This window comes from Agelaius phoeniceus, chromosome 3, assembly GCF_051311805.1.
Source record: "Agelaius phoeniceus isolate bAgePho1 chromosome 3, bAgePho1.hap1, whole genome shotgun sequence".
Lineage (NCBI taxonomy): Eukaryota > Metazoa > Chordata > Aves > Passeriformes > Icteridae > Agelaius > Agelaius phoeniceus.
In genome coordinates this window covers 74456-90702 of record NC_135267.1, presented here as the reverse complement: position 1 = coordinate 90702, position 16247 = coordinate 74456, and the positions used below count along the sequence as shown (strand labels likewise).

Sequence of the window (16247 nt, the reverse complement as noted above, 5' to 3'; positions counted from 1 at the left end):
AAGAACTTGTACATGCATGCATGCATGGACACACACGGAGACCTGAAGCTCTGATGCTGCCTTTGAGCCAGGATGCTTTTATTGAAAAGACCCTGCCACAGGAGTTGCTTATCCTGTCCCTTCCCCACCTCGTCCTGCAGCAGGAGCTGAGCAGCACCTGGAAGGAAAAGTCTTGAAAGTGCTTTTACTGGGAGATTTATTCCTGGAAGACACTGGATCCTGTGATGCTTGAGTCCAGGGCTGCAGAGCCTGTCTATGGCAGGCTGCAGAGCAGAGCATGGAGGGAGAGCAGCAGCCAGGGCAGCAGGTAGCCTCCGTGTTTCACCCCATTCCCTCCAACTGAGACCTTGCAGGCCTCACCACTTTGTCTCCTCCAGGCAGCACAGGCACCATGCTGCTCAGAAAGTTCTTGGCAGCTCCCCTCAAGCAGCCTGAATGTGCCAGCACCGAGCCCTTGTGGGGACACAGCGCAGCCACAGCCATGCCCTGACAGTGCCCGCTCCCCCAGCCCAGCACTCCCTGCGGGCTGCCAGGCACTGTGACAGCACCAGCCCCTCATCGTCCTTCGTGTCTTTGTCCTCTGCAGTAGACAGAGAATTGGAAGGCCCTGCACAGCCATGACAGGGTACAGTGGAGCCCTGTTCTCCAGCAGCAATCCACTCATCCCCGATGCTGGCTGGGCCTCCTAGACAAACCCTCCTACAGGCCACAGCTCTCCTGGCAGTGCCAGGGCAGTGCCTGCACCGCCCTGCTCCTGCAGCCCCGGGGCCCTGAGGGGAGCAGCTCCTGCTCTCTGCGGCAACCCCAAGGCCAAACGGGCAGCTGAGAGCAAGGTCTGCCCCTCTGCCGGGCAGGCATCCAGCGCCTCAGCTGCAGCCCGGGCCTTGGCCAAGGCGGTGCACAGGGACTGGGCTCCCCTCATGCCCGTGCCTCAGCCCATCGGCTCCCCCTGGCTCCCTCCCACCCATCCTCAAGGTCATGCTTCCCCCGGAGGGGAGGAGGGCCGGGTGGGACGGACACGTCCACGCTCTGCATGCATGGCTGGGAGCCGGCTCCGTGCACATCCGCAGACAGGTGCCCTCAGGAAAGCGGGAGTTCTGGTATGTGGATCGTCGCATGCTAAGTTCCAGGCGGCGTGCCTGGTGCTGCCTCTTCTTCCAAGGCCTGCTGTGGCTCTGGCAGGACACCCGAGATCCCAGACGGCAGAGCTGGTGTTGCACTTACACCTCAATGATATTGACCGAGGGAGATTTCTTCTATGAGAGAAAAATCTGCTTTAAGAACCTGCTTTGCTGCACCCCTGGGATCACACCCGATGTCAGAGCCCCTCAACCTGCAGCAGGCATCAAGACCAGCAGACCTCAGCAGAGCAGGGTCAGTTTGGAGTAGGGATCCAAGAGGAGGGATCTCCTAGCAAAGGGTAATCAGCTAGCTGAAAAATCTGGAGGAGGGGAACTGGGGATTTGAAGTCCAAACAGGACGTTTCTTCTCCTGACATCTGCTGGAAACCAAGATGTGGAATCAGTGGGGCAGTCAGTCAACACAGGGAGGGGAGTTCCCACCCTTGACAGAGGCAGCAGGTGAAGCACAAGCAAAACCCTAACATATGGTCCCATTAGAGCATTGGGGCTAAAAATCACTGTCTTTGGCAGGTAACAAAGGGAGAAATGTCAGGTGCTGAGGGAACAGCCAGACAAAAGTACTGCTCCCTCCCCATCCACAGCCTGGCACAGCACTTCATCAGGGTGAGGAAGGGGCTCTGCAATGACTTGTGTGGTGATGACTCAGAGCCAGCTGCAGTGCAGGCAGAAAGGGAGCAGGGACAGACCAGTGCAGGAACCATGAGAACAGCTGCCTAGCATGTCCATTTGTCCATGTGTGCAGGAGAGGTGCAGCCTTGGAGGGGTGTGATGAAGGCTCTGTTACAGTCAGAGGTCAGGTACCACCCTGCAGTGCAAGAGCCATCCCAGCTGTTACACCTTGTTGTCTCTTCCAATGTTTCTCCTGCAGTCACCCATGGGGTACACACACTGCCCCAGAGACCAGGGCTCACTGAACCCTAAAAGTCCTCAGTCTTTGGGGTGAGAGCACAAGCCGGGGTGTTTCCATTCCTGGAGAGAGCCAGATTCTGTGCAGGCTGCAAAGCCCCAGCAGACAGGCAGCCACGTGCCACCCCTGCTGCCAGCCCTCCGCACTCACCTTGCTCCGCAGCAGCCCTCCGCTCGGCCGCTCTGGCGTGCTGTGCTCTGAGGAGGGCTTTGTCTTCTCCTTGTTGTTGTTGGAGTCATTATCCTTGATGATATCATACTGTCTGCAGAACAGGGCGATCACCGCTGCCCAAAGACACACTGCATGAAGGATCCCTCGCAGTGCCTGCCTGTCTGCCCTCCCCACAGCATCCCAGCTGCAGGGCAGTTGTGCCCAGGGCTCCTTGGGGTGCTGCAAACCCACACCCTCACCTGCATCAGCCTGCACCACCCCAGGTACCTCTGCATGTGTGGCCAGGCCAGCTTCCTTGGGCACGGATGTGGCTACAGCCATTGGGCCACACATGAGGTGCTCAGCACTCACCAAAGGCAGATGCTGAGGCACTCAAACAGGGACAGTGAGGTCAGTGGGCAGCTGTGTGGGTTTTGGAGTGCCTCCAGCAAGGCACTAAAGTTACTGAGCTGGTGCTTGTGACCCTCACAAAAGCCAGCCCTTGTCTATGCACATTGGCTGTGCAGTCAGTCCCTCTGTAATGCTTTCACAGCATGCATCCCATGCAACATGTCCCACACCTGGGAACCTGGGCACAGGAGTCTGGAGCAATGCCCCCAGGGGTGACCATGCTGGACTCACTCAACCCCCAGTGTGTGCGTGGTAACACACAGGCACACACAGACCAGGCCTGACTCCTCCCAGCTGGCATCCTGACACATCAACCTGGGCCAGGTGTAAACTACCAGCAGTCATCTTGCATTTTTTTCCTAGTGCCCTAGGAAAGTGTCAAGGCCAGGGCAAAGATAAATTTGTGCAAGATGCCACTACAAAATCCACATTTACTGGGGAGGGAGCAGGGGATCAATGACTTCCCATTCACAGCAGCTATATGTGACAAGTCAGGAGCTGACTTACCTCCTAGGCTCCCATGCTCCCAGGGCAGCCCGCTGCCTGCACTGGCTCTCGTGCTATACTAGAGCAAACCACCCACTCTGCAGCTTTAGCAGACTGAGGCACAGCCTCCACCAGCTAGTGCAGTACTGTTCTCAGTCACAACATCTAAGGCCCAAGCAACTCAAAGGTCACTGTCAGCTGGGATGCTCCCACCCTGTAATTCCAGGTCCCATTCTGTCTCCTGCTCTTTAACATACTCCAGGCCATTACTGCTGAGCAGTGCCTGTGGTTGCTTCTTTTACCCCACTGGCTCCAGCACCTACAGATTCTCAAGGGACTGATGAGGAAGGGTGCCAGATCTTCAGCAATGTGCCTCTGCACTCTCTTGAGCCACATCCTCTTTGTGAACCATGGATTGTAACTTTGCCTCAGCCCGCCAGAGCACTGCTTGTGGCACTCACCTGCCCACATCAGCAGCACAGCCACAATGATAATAATCTCGCCTGTCTGCAGCTGCCGGTCTTTGTCCAGCCCTTCCATGGTGATGTCACCTGCAGAGAAGAGACCCCAAGCAGGGCTGGCAGCAGATACCCTCCCACTGGAGTGGGATTTGAGAAACCCCAAAGCAGAGAAGCCCACCTCCCCCAAACAAGGAAGGGTGTGGGATGACATCCTGTATGGGGAGAAGACATGCATCCTGTGGCCTTCCTGGGTCAGATAAACCATCCTTGCTACAAAGGCAGTCAGGGATTCCAAGGGCTTGTTTAGGTTCATGTAGGGACTGTGCAATGCACTAAGGTCTCTCTCTACACAGCAAGCAGGGCAGGTCAGGTCAGTTTAACACAAAAGTTCTGAGGAAAGCCATCTGCTTGTCCTGCCATACTCAGAACCCCTCTCATGGTTAGTGCTGGAGACAGACTGCCATGCCCTCTATGGGGCATCATCTCTCTTGGATTCCTGATTCTCTCTCATGGACCAGCATTTAGGCAACCCCAAGGCAACACAGGCATGAGTAGCAAAGGAGACCACGGTGCTCTGTCATTTGTCCTTGGGTAGCCTGCAGACTGGGAGATCTGAGTGTCTGTTCAGTACTGGCTTCCTACAGGCAGCAGCTGGGCAGGCCCCAGCAGCTGTCCTGGCCAGTCTGCCCAGCTGAATAGGAGACCTGAGATAGGAGGGCTGCAAACCATGGCTTGGGGACATTATCATGGACACCTAGTGGACACGACAGCAGCCTGTACAGCCCTGCGTGTCCCAGGAGCCTGCTGCTCAGTGCAGCACCTTCCTCACTGGTTGCAGAATCCCTGCCCATCTGCTGTACAGGCCTCCAGGTGTGGCCCCAGCAGCAGCACCTGGTCAGGCTGGAAGGAGGTGACTCACCTTGGTTGGAGCTGTTGGAAGGCAGGCGGTCGGTCTCCTTCAGGGTGCGGAAGTGGACACGCTTGCTAGCCTGGCTCTCCCCATACAGGCCAATGCTCTGCACCTGGATGATGTAGTCAGCATCCTCTGCCAGGTCCCACAGCACACAGGCACGGTTGGTGGTGTTCACCTCCCGGATGAAGCGCTGCATCTGCCCATCCTGCCTCTGCCAGAAGGAAGAGCTGTCACCCCCGGGAGGCTGCTGCCAGCTGCACCAGGCACAGGCCCCCAGCTGCAGGACTGTGCCTCACTCCTCCCTTCCCAGGCAACCACCCACCCCAGGGTGGGCCAGACTGGCCAGCACTGCCTATTCAGCATGCCTGCATGGCCTGAGAGCCAGGCACCTCCCTGGAGAAGCCACCATCACCCAGGGCTGCATAGGTGGAGCAAGGCAAAGAAGGGTTATGTCATGGCCAAAGCACCATCCTTACCTAGAGAAATCCCAGGGAAACTATTGGAGGGACTATACCCAATGCAGCCCACAGTCTTCTGCCTTCCACCAGGATGGATGGCTCACGTGGGGCACCCTGGCAAGGGCTGCTCAGCAGCAGAGATGTCCTCGGGCAGATGCCAGAGGAGCCCCCGAGTGTGGCAAAAGGACTGACATAGGAGCATGCTGGTAATCAGTGTCCCCAGTCCCCTGGGACAGATGCTGGATACCTGCTGTAGGATGGCATAGCCGATGACCACATCTCCTTCTGGTACATCCCAGGACACTGTGGCAGAGTTCGCCTTCAGCTGCGTCACAGTCACGTTGACAGGGGACGGTGGCCTGTCTGGGTGAGCCAGGCATGGACCGTGGTGAGGCACGAGAAAGAAGCAAAAGAAGATGTCTCAGAACAGGCACTCAGCCCTGCACATCACCCTGGGGCCTCTCCAACACCTGCCAATGGCAGCACGTTGGCTAGGGCTACAGGGAGCACTTTCCCTGGTGAATCCAGCCCCAGGAGATGAGTGGCACAGCAGATAGGGAAGCCTGAGCCCTGCCAGAAGCAACACATGCACAGCACGGTGCTTCCTGGGCTGGCATGCAGCTGCCCACTCTGTGCAGGAGGAGTGTGCAGGTGCAGAGCTCTGGGGCTGTCCCATAGATGGGAAGTCACAAATGCCTGGCACACCACCCAGAACTGCGTAGGAAGCAGCCCAGACACAGTGATGATAGATTGATTGTGACAGAAAAATGGGGCATTGTGGAATAGACAACTCTACACTCAATCTAGGCATCTCCTCTGCCCGGAATTACTCCTTGCTCCAGGGCATGGGATAAAGCCAATGCCAAAGGCAGAGCTGGCTGTCCCAGTGATGCCTGGAAAATAGATCTTCCCAACTACATTAAGAGTGCATATATAGGCAAACCTTTACTTGAAAGCTTTCAGGTACACAATGTTGTGAAAATCGCATGTGGTACAGTAATGCTATGATTTTTATAAGGTTAGTCAATTAGTATACTTATCATATACTGCCTAATTAAAAGGTTAGTTGGTTAGGTAGTAATTCCTGGGGTCCTGCCCCACTGGAAGGAGTCCAGAAGTTTCTCTTGCCCCACTTTTGTTATGCCTGGTCCAGATTCTGGTTGAAAAAGACAATGTCCTTGTAGCTGTCTCTTTTCTTGGAATAAGACTAAACAATATTTTTAGGAATGTATTTATAAGGTTAGCTTATTGTTCTTAAATGTGGGGAAGAAAGATAGGAAAAGTACTAGAAGCTACAACCATGCATTAACAATCTACATAGCCACAAACACATGAAAAGTATAAAACCCCAATAATCTTAGGCATCACCAGCAGTGCAGTGCCATTGGCTGCAAAGCTGGCAGCAATGCTTGACCATTGCTGTTCTATGGCAAGCTGACCTGACTGACCCATGGTCTGCACCACTGCCACTTTGAGATTTCACAGCACTGAGAGCACAACAGGATCCCACACAGTCCTGCATACAAAGCCAAGTTTTGTCTGGAAGTTTGACACAGGAGCACATGAAAGACACTGAAGCTGCTGTCTGTGTGTTCCAACTCCCCACACACAAGTCAGTGCCCTTCTACAACTGCCTGCATAGCACTATGGCTACAGGGTCAGTGCTGTGATTTATATAGAAAAAGAGTTCCAGGGGGCACCTGAGAACAAGAGAAAGGACAACTGTGACACCAGCAACAACCCCAGTTAGAGTGACTGAAAAAAGACAATTTTTGCAGGCCACCTGTTTAAGGGCATTCATTCACATCTGAATATACCCAGCTTTGGATCAAACCAGAGGAAGGCTTGGTTCCCACTCTGAGAAATTAAGGGTTATGGTCTGCCAGGGGAAATTAAAACAGAGAGGACAGCCCAGAAAACATGTTCTAAGAGAGACCTTGGGACTGAGTGTGTCTCCTGAAGTTTGACACACCACCAGAAGAGAGGGTTGCCAAAGATAACGACACCACAGTGTTCTGATTTTCTCCTTCAGAAAACGAGTCTGGAAAACTGGAAAGGATTCAAAGATACACTCAAACATTCTTTATCCCACAAAGAGTGTGTCTGTATAGAGTTTTCCTATGGGGATCCGCTTCATCACTAACCTATGAGAGGGAGGGAATCTCTAAGTCTTGTCTGCCAACAGCAGAACAGGCTGAACAAAGCTGCAGACCCAGCCTTGTCCATTGCCTGGGTGTAGGTACTCTGTCAACACAGGAGTTGAGCTTCCTGTAGATTAAATTAGAGAATCACTGTGGTTGGAAAAGACCTCCAAGATCATCAACTCCAACCTTTGACTGCATAACCCCATGCCCACTAAACCGTATTGCAAAGTGTCACATCCAGTCATTTCTTGAACATTTCCAGGGGTGATGAATCCACCACTGTCCTGGGCAGCCTGTCCAGGGCTTAACCACTCTTTCAGTGAAGGAATTGTTCCCAATATCCAACCTGAACCTGCCCTGGCACAGCTTGAGGCCATTTCCCCTTGTCCCTGTTCTCTGGAAGCACAGCCTATCCTCCCCCCTGTCTCCACCATCCTGTCAAGGAGTTGCAGAGAATGAGAAGGTCCCCCCTTGAGCTTCCTTTTATCCAGTTTGAGTTCCCCCAGCTCCCTCAGCCACCCATGAGACTTGTGCTTCAGTCCCTTCCCCAGCTCTGTTCCCCTCTCTGGACACGCTCCAGCCCCTCAATGTCTTTCTTGATGTGAGTGGCCAGGATTTGAGGTGCCTCAGCAGTGTCCAGCACAGGGGGGAAATCACTGCCCTGCTCCTGCTGCCACACTATTGCTGCCACAAGCCAGGATGCTCTTGGCTTTCTTGGCCAGATCATGTTTAACTGCTGTCAACCAGCACCCCCAGGTTCTTTCCCACTGGGCCATTTTCCATCACTGTATGGATTTTGGGGTCAGGCTGGGGTCAGGGCAGCTGCTCAGCCCACAGCCGAGTTCAGGCAGCACCCTGTCAGCCTGCAAACAGCTGCCCCCTGCCTGGCCTGTCCCAGACACAGGCATTCCAAGGGGGGCTCTATGGGGGGCTGCACATTTCTGCTTCTCTGCAAGCATAACACTTGTCCCAGGTTACCACTAGTTAGGTTGCTAGCTAGGTTTGTGCTAGCAGACACAATGGGGTCAGAACAGCCCAAGAATCCCGTGGTGGAGATTGGTCCAAGATCTGATTTGGTCTGCACCAGCCAGTATGTGCCCAAACCACTCCTGGGCACGGCTTGGAAGCTAGGACAAGCCAGAAAACCATTCCTCACAAGTAGCACTGACATGCCTCCCTCTATGGAACTCGTGAGTTTAATACCATGGGTATGACCAGACCCTGCCAGCTGGCCTCAGGACAAGAACAGGACATTGTGCTTCACAGGATACATCCATAGTAATGAATTAGGTGGGTTTTTTTTTTTTACATCTAACAAATTTTAAAAGTCCTGAACATGCGTGATGGGGACAGTTTGACTACCAACCTCTAAGCGTACGTGAGGAAATTAAAGATGGGGTCTGACATCTCTGCGACACAGAGTTTGTAGCAGCTGTCCAGCTCTACTCAAGAATTTTCTAGGCTTCTGTGAGGTGCTCAGCCTGTCCCAGCTGACGTTTTCAGACTGGGGCTGCTGCCCTGGGACTGAGTCACTTGATGATTTGAGAACAAAGGCACTGCACCAATCCACAAGCCATTCTGCTGAGTCCACACGGGTGTGACAAGTGCTCCAGCTGTATTTAGCCAGAGTTTGCACAGGCCCTGTGCAGGGACTGTCACTCACTGGCAGCAGAAGGGTGAGAGGACACAGGGACATAGCGGAGCCACCACGCACGTGGCTTGTCAATGCACCACACCCCACACACCCCGAGCACACCTGGTGCACACCCAGGCCAGCAGCCCTGGGCCTGTGTGACAGGAGACCTGGTGTCCAGGCTACAGCTCTGCATTAGAACCACCAGTGTGCCTTGATCAGTTTGATGCTGAATGAACTGCAGAAAATACACTTCTGAGCACATGGGATTTGCACATCCGTCAGGAAGAGACAAGACAAGAAGCCTCAGAAAAAACGTGGGAAGTTCACCCTAGATACACAGAGCAATGTCTAATCCAAATCACCTCCGCTCTGGAGAGAGATTGGGAGAACTGAGGTTTTTCACCCCGAAGAGAATGCTCTGGTAAGATATTGGAGCACTTTCCAGTGCCTAAAGGGGCTCCAAGAGAACTGGAGAGGGATTTTGAACAAAGTGACAGGACAAGAAGGGGATGGTTTTTCACTGACAGAGGCCAGGGTTAGATGGGATATGGGAAAGAAATTGTTCCCTGTGAGGGTGGTGAGGTCCTAGCATGGGTTGTCCAGAGAAGCTGTGGCTGCCCCTGGATCCCTGAAAGTGCTCAAGGCCAGGCTGGATGGGGCTTGGAGCACCTCGGTGTAGTGAAGGTATCATTGCCCATACCAAGGGGGTGGAATGAGATGGGCTTTAAAGTCCCTTCCAAACCACACCATTCCAGGATTCTATGAAATTCAAGATGAGACCTCAAAGTTGTTACAAGACCTCCAAAGGACAAAGCTTTATGTATAATCCCCACATTGCATCTAATAGTGTTCAGCCTGTTCTGCAGCTGAGATCAGAGCATTCTGTGCCAAAGCTGTTGCCATAAAGGTCTGTGAATGCAAGGGCTCCAAAAAGCATGCTCTCTGAAGCCAACACATTCTGGCTATATAGTCAAGACGCTGCTGGGCTCTCTGGCAAAAGTGTGCCACTGTTTATCTCAATGCATTAACTGCTAATAATTCTACATCACTTATAAATGATCCAGCTTCACTTTTTATTAAAGCCATATTACAAAAGGAGGACCCCCACAGAAAGCACGGTCACTAACTTAAGGCCTGGCACAGGTTTTATGCTGTCTGTACAGCAGCATGCTCCTTCTGGGCCTGATTAAGGGGTGGGAAGAGCTGGGCTGTGTACAGGAGCTAGCAGCACTGCAGCCCATGGCTGGACACTGGGAGGGATGGGTGGTGGGCAGTGGGAGGGATGGGTGGTGGGCAGCTGGACATGGCACCAGATATGCCCTGCATCCCAGCTCCATGGGTCAGCAAAGGGGCTGGACAGATACCCTTCCCGAGGGATGCTGGCACATGTGGTGCTGCAGAGGGATGAGGGATGGGGCACGTCTCCACCGGTGCCCTCGCCATCCTGCTGTGATCCGGAGAGTGGGCCACCCCTGCCCCCCAGCCCATGCCCTTGGGGCTGCTGCTCAAGGGCACCCAGATGTTTGCCCAACTTACTGCTGCAGCAGGGAGTAAGCACCAGACTGCACATCTAAAAATAAGTGGCCCCTTTTTAACACCCCTGACTGCATCTCTTCCTGAATCCGTCAGTACGTGTTTTGCAACATGGCAGAATGTAACAGAACACGTCCGGTACTCGCAATTCTTTTTGATGTCTCAGTGACCTGTCGAGGGGCAAACAGACAGCAGGAAGCGGCTGCTGACAGAGGCCACCCCGGCGAGTCAAAGGAGACAAGGACAGCGGTACCTCGGGTACGCTGAGCTCGATGTTCAGCAAACACCGGCAGCAAGGGACAGGATCCCCGTCACCCGGCCGGCCCCAGCCCGCCGCAGCCCGGAGTGTCCGTGCCCGGGGCAGGAGCTCCCTCGGGGCAGAGCGCCCGTTCCACCCGCGGCGGGAGCCCCGGGAAGGGCAGCGCGGCAGCAGCCGTGCCCCGGGGAGGGGACTCGGAGGCCGCGGCGCCCCGGGGGTGCCCGAGGAGTCCTCGGGGATGGCGGCAAAGGCCACGCCGGGAATGCAGCGAAGCCGGCGGGGGTGTCTGGCGAGGACCGCAGCCCCCGGGGTGTCCGGCAGGGTGTCCCGGCCCGGCGGGACGCGCAGCCCCGGTGCCCTCCCGGCCCGGCCGCACTTACTGGCTCGCACGAAACACAGGTCGCAGCCGAAGAGCACCAGCACCGGGCTGATCATCGCCGAGACTCGGGCCATGGCGGCGGGGGCTGCGGCCCGGCCGGGCGCGGCCCTGGCACCGGCCCGGCTCCCTGCACCGCGGGACGGAGCGGGGCCGAGCCCCGGCCGCAGCGCGGGGGGGGCGGAACGGCCGCCGGGCCCGGCCCGCCCCCGAGCGGCACCGCAGCGGCTCCGGCACCGCGGCGGCTCCGGCGCCGCCTCCCAGCCGTGCCCCGGAGCGGCCGGCACCGCCCCCAGCCCCCAGCCGTACCCCGACACCGCCGGTACCGCCCCCACCCTATCAGCGGAACCCCGGAGCCATCGGCGCCGCTCCCGGTATCGTTCTCCGGTAACCCCCGGCAGCCCCGCCGCAGGCTGCACCCCCGGCAGCCCCGAGCGTCCGCTCTCCCCGTGCTGCACCGCCAGCATCCCCAGTGCCAGCTCCTTCCGTGCTGTACTGCCGGTGACCCCCGGCACGGGAGGCTCCACAGCGGGCACACAACACGCGTGTCCTGGCGTGGGCAGCGAGCGGCACCGGTGTCGCCGCTGCTGGTCACCGGCAGATGCCGACAGTCGGGCTGGTGCCCCGGCACTCTCCCGCAGCTCCTCTGCACCTGCGGGTGCTCTGACCCTCCGGGGTGCTCCTCTCCGTGTGCCTGAGGACACAGGCATGGGGTCTGCCCCATCCCCAGGAAAGGCAGCGCTGGGTGTGCCTAATGAAGCAGGAGAGAAATAAGGAAATGAACCCAAATCATCCTCCATTACCTTGCAGCAGTAACCTACTACTTTCTGTGAGCAATGCAGACTGGAAGGAGGAGTCAAGCCAAGATGGAATCAATGGTTCCAAGGGCTGTTAAGGTGCCTCAGCCAAGCTGTGGTTTTGGGCAGACTTGGGAACTGCTGGGGCTCCTCTCTGTCCAGCTGATGTCCTTGGCTGCAGCCTGCATTGTCCTGCTGTGTAGCATAGCTGGACCCCAATGGCAGCTTAGACCATGCCCTGGATGAGATCAGCCCACAACAGAAGTACATCAGTGCGGGCATGTGTGCAGACATGGGCACATACATCCGTTGTTCTGTGCCCTAGGGCCCCTAAAAGTCTTTACCTGGTCACTTGAAAAGGCCTTTTCTAGTTACAGGAGAATTTGTCTGTGCTTTGGGGAGACCTGTGGAAGATCAGGGCAGTGATGTTGCCATGTGAAGGATTTAATCTGCAGTGCCTGTGTGCAAAAGGCAAGTTCCAGCCAAGTGAAAACTGAAGCTTGTCAGAATTTACGTTATCTGCAGCTGCATAGCAGGTGAGGTGATCAAAATGGTCCCATCTGGGTTGTTCAATGCTGCTTTTCAGATATTCTTGGCAGATCAGGACTGCCTCTTTCCTGTGCTGAGCTTCATTGGTGCTGCAGTCCACAGTGGTGAGGAGGAGGGTGAGCCTGATCCTGCTTTCCCAGCAGAGCCCTGTTTCAAAGCTCCTTCTCCCTCTGTCTGCATTATGGGGAAGGAACTTCAGGAAAGCCAAGGGTAGAGCTGGCAACTGTAAAACTGTGACTGCACGTGGTTTTACAGGAACAGTTTGCCAGTTATGTCTTCCCTGCAAGGTCCCTTCTCACTTGGTTGCTGTGAGAAACACTTGGTTATTGCAGAGCTAGCTGTGGTGTTAATGCTGACTGCTCCATAGCCTCCACCAGGCAAGGATCCCTGGCTTGCCCAGCACTGCCCTGGCCTGCGCAGGAGTGCTCAGACACGTTATTTGAAAAGCTCAGTGCTGTCAGTGTTAGGTATCAGTGAGCAATACTACTTTTTTTTTTCTTTTGATAGCAGAAACAGGTGGCGTTAGCACTGTGGGACAGTTTATTTTGCATCCTTCCCCCAAACTACTTAAAAGTGGTTCAGGCTCTGTGTCCTTTCCCTGTGCTCCAGGGTGCAGCCCCACTGCTTGTGCAGGGTGAGAATTATGCTGTGATTGGGGAATTTTGTGTCTGATGACCCAAGGCATCACTGTTGGCTGGCTGGAATTCCCAGGCTTCACACACCTTCCGGATCAGTCCTGGACATGGAAAACGACATGCTGTGCCACTTGGACAATCCTGGGAATTTAGTGACTGTGCACAGGCTGCATGGTGTGCTTTGGGAGCAGTAATGGCATTTGTATTTGTGGGTTCAGTCTATAAATAATAAATACTGAGAGTGCAAATTCTCCACACACATTTAATTATCACTTGAGTATTTGGGATTTTGGCCAGGCAAAATTCAATTTGCCATCACAAATCAGGAACTAATGCATCTAAATTGTATTATATGCCTTGCAGTGCCTCATACTTAGGATTCAGTGGGGAAATCCAGCAGCAGCCTCGAGATCTCAGCCTCACCTCTATAGCCTGGCCTGCGGGCTCTGGAGTCCCAAGCTGCCCCAGCAAATCCGAGGTTCTGGGGGTGGTGCTGGCAGCAGGAGAACGTCCTGCCCATGATGCAGGAGCCTCCTGTACGTGCATCACGTGGCCCTGCTGTCACCTTCCTCTGCCCACAGAGGAACACGCCAGCAAGAGCTCCCAGCACTGGGAAAGGTTTGGATTGATTCTGCCTGTGCAGAACCTGCCCCATACTTGGTACTGTATAAATGTTATTGATTAAATGAAACCCACAAGGGATGTGTGGGTTTTGTGTCCCTAATCTAAGCTTTAGTTAGCTGCTAACTGGTGTGAGGTGAGCATTCACAGATTTAGGAAAGCACGACGTGACTGCAATAGCTGGGTCCTGATCTGGGGATCCTGGAGCTCTGTGACTGTTCCCCTCCTGGGACACAACACTCCTGCAATTCTTTCCCCCACATTCTGGCTGCTCCTTTTTCCTGCTCCACAGCCTCCCATGGCCAGTTGTGACCCAGCTGTGCCTCTGGAAGCCGCTGGCAGCTGTGGCTGTGACTCAGGTGGCCTTGTCCTGCTGGGCATTGCCCCTCAGACAGTGCCTGCCTGGGCTGGAGGAGGGCAGGGCAGGGTGTGTGGATGCCAGACCTGCCCCTGCACCCCCAGACCCTGTCTCCCAGCCAGCCCCATGCCTGTCCACCGTGTCCTCTCTCCAGGGCTGCCTGGCTGCTGCTTCGTGTTAGCTGTGTCTCCATGTTCACTGAAAGGAAATGTCCAAAGATGCTGTGAGGGTTCATTCCCATCCCCTTCGTCAAGTCTGTGTGCTGGCTGCTGTGTCCTCCATTCCTCTCCCATGGAAGTGGGAATGAACACACTGATTCCCTGTGAGGATAATAATAATGGAGAGCAAAGCACAGACATTTTCTATAAAGCTGCTGCAGGGAAATGCCCTATTGTCCTCAGCCAAGGAACAGGACCAGACCTGTCACCAGTCTGTGGATATCAGCACTTCATCAACACTTCATGAACTTCATTAAATGGGGAAAGTCAGTCTCCTAATCATTAATATGCACTAATCATTAATAATTCCTGATCCTCCTTTTGTCTTCGTTTATATGTCCTGTGATGGCATCTTTTTACCATCTGCTGCATAATTGGATTTGGGGAATTCAGTACTGCCCAAGAACAGACATTTATACTTTCTATTATCACAGGGTATTGTGAAGTCAAGAGTTTTGCTGTGTAATTATGTGCATTGTGAAAAGTAATTTATTCTGTTTCATTAAGACCAGATGCCCAATTACTTCTTCTGGTGCTTCCTAGCTTCTATTGTAAGAAACAAGTAATATCAGTTTGCTGTCTATCTGCACTGCACCATCTGCAGCACAGCAGACCCTGGTCATCTTTCACAACTGATAATTTCTTTTTTACCCTTTTAGTACGGGACAAGTAGACAGCATATGGTGTTTGAGATGTGTGCCAATATATTCATAATAGTGTTACTACTCAGCCCTTTCCCAGTTCATTTACAGCACGTGAAGCCACCAAAGCCAAGAGCCTGGTGAAGCCGAGAAGCCAAGTGATCTGACAGGTCTATTAACAGCAAAAGCACTCAGCAGTGTCATGGTCAGTGAGCACACAGCTGATCAAGGTCGATGAGCAGCTCTATTAAAGCCCACCCCTAGGAAAGAAGTTTATTTGTTATTGCTCAGATAAAAGCACAAAGCACTGAACGTGAGGCACTTAACCCTCTTCACCAAGAGAACGGAGCACTGGGCAAACACTGAGCCTTTGCCAAGGCAAGGCTGCTCTGCAGTGAGCAGCTGCCATACAAAAGGGGCTGTTGTGGCCCTCTGCAATGGACACAGAGCCTGCAAGGAACCTGCTCTGGCTCTATGCCCCATTCCCTGCCTGTTAGTACTGGGATCTCCTCTGAGTTCAGTGTCCAGTTAGGGGCTGGGGCGATAGGAAGGGAGAAAACTCACCTGGCACTGCCTGGAAAGCTCCCTGGGCTGACCCTGGCTGGATACCAGGGGCCCATCAAAGCTGCCCCATCACTCTCCCCCTCAGCTGGGCAGGGAAGAGAAAGTATAATGATACACTCATGGATTGGGACAAGGACAGGGAGAGCTTACTCACCAGTTACTGTCATGGGCAAAACAGACTCAATTTTGGGAAATTACTTTAACTTATTACAAATCAAGTCAAAGTAGGGCAATGAGAAATAAAACCAAATCATAAAACCACGTGCTCACCAACCCTCCTGTCCTCCCCAGCTTAGCTTCACTCCCCAGTTCTCTCCCTCCTCCCCCCCAGCAGTGCAGTGGGACAGGGAATGGGATCAATTCACCACAGCATGTCTCTGCCACTGCTTCCTTCTCAAGGGGAGGGTCCTCACACTCTTCCTCTGCTCTCACATGGGCCCCTCCGTGGGCTGCAGGTGGGTCTCTGCTCCTGACTGGATCTTTTTGGGCTGTGGGTGGGTCCCCATAGGCTGCAGGGGAATCCCTGCTCCAGAGCTTGGGGCACCTCCTCTCATTCCTTCTGCATGGCCTGGGGCACTGCAGGGCTGTTTCTCTCACATACCCTCGATCCTCTCTCTGGCTGATGCTGTGCACAGTTTTTCCCTTCTTAAATCCCAGAGGCACTGCCACCATTGCTGATGGGCTCTGCCTTGGCCAACAGCAGGTCTGTCTTGGGGTCAGCTGGCTTTGGCTCTTCTGGACGTGGGGGAAGCTTCTAGAAGCTTCTCACAGAAGCCATCCCTGTAACCCGCCCTCTACCAAAACCCTGTCGTGCAAACCCAATACAATTCCCTTAAGAGAGAGTTTTGGGCAAAGCAGCTTATGGTGAAAGCCTAAATTAGCTTGAGTTGTTTAGCCTAGAAACTATGAAACTGAGGGGGATGTGCTGACAGCTTCTCTTTCAATGCCTGACAGCTGCCAAGCATCTCCGTGGCTGCTGCAGAGACTG

The 16247-nt window shown here is 54.3% G+C and overlaps 1 protein-coding gene across 3 annotated transcripts; it reads right to left on the bottom strand.

Annotated features, from left to right (window-relative positions):
- Positions 1-49: 49 nt before the first annotated feature.
- On the bottom strand, positions 50-11145 carry FNDC4 (fibronectin type III domain containing 4). 3 transcript variants are annotated; one of them, XM_054652983.2, is made up of 6 exons: positions 10881-11145; positions 5176-5291; positions 4477-4681; positions 3558-3647; positions 2200-2333; positions 50-1256 (listed from the first exon to the last, which is right to left on the bottom strand). In XM_054652983.2, exons 1-6 carry the CDS (start codon positions 10951-10953, stop codon positions 1221-1223), a joined length of 654 nt encoding a protein of 217 aa, XP_054508958.1. In that variant the 5' UTR covers positions 10954-11145; the 3' UTR covers positions 50-1220. The 3 variants fall into 3 exon arrangements, with proteins under 3 accessions (XP_054508958.1, XP_077032496.1, XP_054508959.1); XM_077176381.1 differs by having other exon boundaries at positions 5176-5287; positions 10881-11142; XM_054652984.2 differs by having other exon boundaries at positions 50-1253; positions 10881-11105.
- Between the last annotated feature and the right edge of the window lie 5102 nt (positions 11146-16247).